The sequence below is a fragment of the Acanthisitta chloris genome, unplaced genomic scaffold (assembly GCF_000695815.1).
Source record: "Acanthisitta chloris isolate BGI_N310 unplaced genomic scaffold, ASM69581v1 scaffold386, whole genome shotgun sequence".
Classification (NCBI taxonomy): Eukaryota; Metazoa; Chordata; class Aves; order Passeriformes; family Acanthisittidae; genus Acanthisitta; species Acanthisitta chloris.
This window is the reverse complement of record NW_008677367.1, coordinates 2,279-7,167: the sequence shown is the minus strand read 5'-3', so window position 1 is coordinate 7,167 and position 4,889 is coordinate 2,279. Positions and strand designations below refer to the sequence as shown.

The 4,889-nt window shown below is 54.8% G+C and overlaps 1 protein-coding gene across 1 annotated transcript in view; it reads left to right on the top strand.

Annotated features, from left to right (window-relative positions):
- Positions 1-4,354, top strand: part of SP2 (Sp2 transcription factor) — an 8,391-nt gene extending 4,037 nt beyond the window's left edge. Inside the window, exons 5-7 of the mRNA XM_009076457.1 lie at positions 1,931-2,105; positions 2,875-3,068; positions 4,254-4,354. Coding sequence (XP_009074705.1) covers positions 1,931-2,105; positions 2,875-3,068; positions 4,254-4,354 — 470 coding nt within the window. The remainder of the gene's footprint in view (positions 1-1,930; positions 2,106-2,874; positions 3,069-4,253) is intronic.
- Positions 4,355-4,889: the final 535 nt, after the last annotated feature.

The following is a 4,889-nucleotide window of genomic DNA, read 5'->3' as shown; positions in this document are numbered from 1 at the left end:
GCATTCCCAGAGAGTGAACCCAACCCCTCATGGATCCCAACCTCATCCTTTCATGGATCTTCCTGAATCCCAAACCAGCCAGAGATGGTCCTGACCAGTGTCCTGGAGCCACACACAGCCCTGGTGCACCTCAGTCCCTGCTGCCAGGGCATCACGTCCCTCCAGCCACTCTGTCCCCACCACACCTTCCCCAGGGAGCCAAGGGGAGGGAACTGTCTGTGGGAAGTTTATCTCCTTCCTGATCCAGCCAGACCTGCTGCCAGGCAGTGGTTTCTGTCCCAGCAGCAGCTCCAGCTTGGTTTGGCACTGAAAGCTGTTCCTTCCTGCTTGCCTGGACCATGTCAGCAGAACATCCAGCCCAGTGTGGCTCCACGTTGCCCACTGTGCTCCTGGGATTGGCTTTGAGGGGGATTTAATTGCTGCTTCCCACGGAAATGTGGGACTAGCCTGGGGAGATAACACAGGCAGATGTTGCTGCTGTGAGGAGACACTCAGGACCTGGTTGGTGCCCACAAGTGTAACGAGCTGAGTCGAGTCTCAGCCTGGGTTCACTGAGGACATTCCCACCTCCAGCACTGCCAGGGAGCTATTCCAGCCCTTGGATTTGTGCTTTCTTCTGCCTTGACCTGGTCCTACAGGAGGTCTTACACCTCCTGCTTGCTGCCCATGAGTGTAATGAGCTGAGTCGAGTCTCAGCCTGGATTCAGGAGGACATTCCCACCTCCAGCACTGCTAGAGAGCTATCCCAGCCCTTGGCTTTGACTGATCCTACAGGAGGTTTTACACCTCCTGGTTGCTGCCCATGAGTGTAATGAGCTGAGTTGAGTCTCAGCCTGGATTCAGGAGGACTTTCCCACCTCCAGCAATGCTAGAGAGCTATCCCAGCCCTTGGCTTTGACTGGTCCTACAGGAGGTTTTACACCTCCTGCCCTTGACTTGGCCCTACAGGATGTCCCAGGAGGTTTTACACCTCCTGCTTGCTGCCCATGAGTGTAACGAGCTGAGTCGAGTCTCAGCCTGGATTCAGGAGGACATTCCCACCTCCAGCACTGCCAGAGAACTATCCCAACCCTTTGCTTCACACTTCTTTCTGTGTGAGGGGACTGGTAGGTCTTCCTGGTTGCTGCCCATGAGTGTAATGAGCTGAGTCGAGTCTCAGCCTGGATTCAGGAGGACATTCCCACCTCCAGCACTGCCAGAGAACTATCCCAACCCTTTGCTTCACACTTCTTTCTGTGTGAGGGGACTGGTAGGTCTTCCTGGTTGCTGCCCATGAGTGTAATGAGCTGAGTCGAGTCTCAGCCTGGATTCAGGAGGACATTCCCACCTCCAGCACTGCCAGAGAACTATCCCAACCCTTTGCTTGGCGCTTCCTCCCAGTCGGATCCAGCAGCCCCTCTGCTCAGCCCTGGCTCCTGACCCATCCTCCCTCCCTCCTCCTCCAAATCCCACTCCTCCAGCTCCTCCTCCAGCCGCTCCTCCTCCCGCTGCCCGGAAGGAGCAGCTCTCCTGCTTGCTGACGCTGACCCTCTTTTCTTTCCAGCCCCGGTGGCGGCTGTGAGTGCTGTGGGTGCTGCCGAGCCTGGAGCAGCAACTCTTAGGGTCTAGGGTAAGTCCCTTTTTTTTTTTTTTGGTCAATATATTGCACGTTTTTTCAAAGTTTCTTTTCTTTGGTCCCTCTCTCTTGAGTATTTCCCACCTCAAAAAAAGGGTCGAAAACTTTGAAAAACCGCACAGTATATTCAGAAAAAAAAAAAAAAAAGGGACTTATCAGGGGGAGTAGGGAATGCTGCTGCATGAAGGGTTGGGGGGGCACAGAAGGTTGTTTTCTGCTCCTTGGGGGGCTCCTCCAGCCGCAGGGGTTGGAGGAGTGGAGCTGGATGGGTGTGTGGCCTCCAGGGTAGATCCTGATTGCCAATTTCCTCACCAGGTCAGCAGCAGCTGACGGTGCAGAACGTGGCTGGCAACAACGTGACCATCAGTGGGCTGAGCCCCACCCAGATCCAGCTGCAGATGGAGCAGGCACTGGCTGGGGACATGCAGCCCGGGGAGAAGAGGAGGAGGATGGCCTGTACCTGCCCCAACTGCAAGGATGGGGAGAAGAGGTGAGTGTGGGCAGCAGAAGGGATTTTCTGCCATGGGAAGGGTGGTGAGATGTTGGACCTGTCCAGGGTGGAGTCACCATCTGTGGAGGAGCTCAAGGAACAACTGGATGTGGCACTTACTGTTCATGGGTCACAGGTTAGATTCGATGACTTTGGAGGTCTTTCCAACCTCAATGATTCTGGGATGTTGTGGGTAAGTGCTCAAGGTGGTGATGGGTCACAGGTTGAACTCAATGACTTTGGAGGTCTTTCCAACCTCAGTAATTCTGGGATTCTATGGATAAGTGCTCAAGGTGGTGATGGGTCACAGGTTGAACTCAATGACTTTGGAGGTCTTTCCAACCTCAGTAATTCTGGGATTCTATGGATAAGTGCTCAAGGTGGTGATGGGTCACAGGTTGAACTCAATGACTTTGGAGGTCTTTCCAACCTCAGTAATTCTGGGATTCTATGGATAAGTGCTCAAGGTGGTGATGGGTCACAGGTTGAACTCAATGACTTTGGAGGTCTTTCCAACCTCAGTAATTCTGGGATTCTATGGATAAGTGCTCAAGGTGGTGATGGGTCACAGGTTGGACTCCATGACTTTGGAGATCTTTCCAACCTCAATGATTCTGGGATTCTATGGATAAGTGCTCAAGGTGGTGATGGGTCACGGGTTGGACTCGATGACCTCAGAGATCTTTCCAACCTCAATGACTCTGTGGAGCAGGAGAAGCTCATCCCCACAGATCCCATCTCCATGGCTAACCTTACCTCTCCCACCCAGGCCGGGGGATCCAGGGAAGAAGAAGCACATCTGCCACATCCCGGAGTGTGGTAGAACCTTCCGGAAGACGTCCCTGCTCCGCGCCCACGTGCGGCTGCACACGGGGGAGAGACCCTTCGTCTGCAACTGGGTCTTCTGCGGGAAGCGTTTCACCCGCTCCGACGAGCTGCAGCGGCACGCGCGGACACACACAGGTCAGGGACCACCAGGGAGCACTGGGATGGTGTTGGACCACCACAACCTGTCCTTGGGTTTGAGTTACTGGGAGACACTGGAGGATTTGGGAGAGTCTCATGGGGACCTGTCCCTGGTGATGTCAACACCACTCCAGGAGCCACCAGGGAGCACTGGGATGGTGTTGGACCACCACAACCTGTCCTTGGGTTTGAGTTACTGGGAGACACTGGAGGGTTTTAGGGAGTTTCATGGAGACCTGTCCCTGGGGTTGTCAACACCACTCCAGGAGCCACCAGGGAGCACTGGGACCATCTTAGGCCAACCCAAGTTGTTGTGTTTGAGTTACTGGGAAACACTGGAGGGGTTGGGGCAGTCTCAAGGGGATCTGTTGTGGGGATGTCAACACCACTCCAGGAGTCACCAGGAAACACTGGGATGGTGTTGGGCAATCCCAAAGTGGTTCTTGGGTTTGAGTTACTGGGAGACACTGGAGGGATTGGGGGAGTCTCATGGAGACCTGTTGTGGGGGGTTCAACACCACCCTGGGACCACCAGGGAGCACTGGGACCATCTTAGGCCAACCCAAGTTGTTCTTTGGGGATGACTGGAGGATACTGGGGAGTCTCGTGGGGATCTGTTGTGGGGATGTCAACACCACCCCAAGAGCCACCAGGGAGCACTGGGATGATCTTGGGCCACCCTTGGGTTTGAGGGACTGGAGGATTTTGGGGGGTCTCCACTGCCTTTTGGGGTCTCCATGGCCTTTGGGATGTCCCAAGGATGGTGGTGACAGAGGAAGAGTCATGAGAAGGAGATGGGGAGCACTGGGATGATATTGGGTTCTCCTTGTGGTTTGAGTTACTGGGGGGGAACTGGAAGATTTGGAGGGTTCTCCACTGCCCTTTGAGAGGTCTCCATGGTCTTTGGGCTCTCCTAATGATGATGGTGAGAGGTGTCATGGGAAGAAGATGATGGGAATCAAAATGGGAACCTGTCCTGAAGGTGTCACCACCCCCCTGGGAGATCCTAGTGATAGGTCACAGGTTGGACTTGATCTCAGAAGGTTTTTCCAACCTCAGTGTTTCTGTGGAGTGGGAGAGGCTCATCCCAGGGAGGGGCTGGAGTCACCATCCCTGGAGTGAGAGGGTTCAGAGGCACATGGTGCCACCAGGGCCACCCCTGACTGTGCCCTCTCCCTGCAGGTGACAAGCGATTCGAGTGTGCCCAGTGCCAGAAACGCTTCATGCGCTCAGACCACCTCACCAAGCACTATAAAACCCACCTGGTCACCAAGAACTTGTAGTGCTGGAGCTTCTCCAACCCCTTCCCTGGATCCCAGGAATCCATGGATCCACATGTGGACAGTCCCTGCCAGGGCTCTGCCCGCGCCGCCGCCGCCGCTGCCGCACTCCAGTGTCCCCAGCCAGGGCCTTGGGGACATCCCCTGCCCTCCTGCCACACAGAGACCCTCCAAGGGTGTGAGAGGACAACCCCCCAGGGCCAGGGGGTGGCTTGGAGCCTCCCAGAGCTCCCTGGAATCCCCCTGGAGCCTCCTGGAGCCCCCAGGATGTGAAGATGGAGAGGACACTCCGCAGAGGCTCCACAGCACATTCCTACTTTATATTGAAAGTCTATAAATAGCTATAAATATCTCTCTAACCCCTTTGGAAGATCCCTTTTTTTCTATGGAGATCGTTGCCTTACGCTTCCCACTCTGGTATATCCACGCTGTGGATCCCGAGGGCTTTTGTAATCCTTATTTAATCCCTCTGCAAGACTTTGCCCATTTCACCCTCTTTTCTTTAACCCCCTTCGTTTCCTTTCCCAAACCTCAAGTT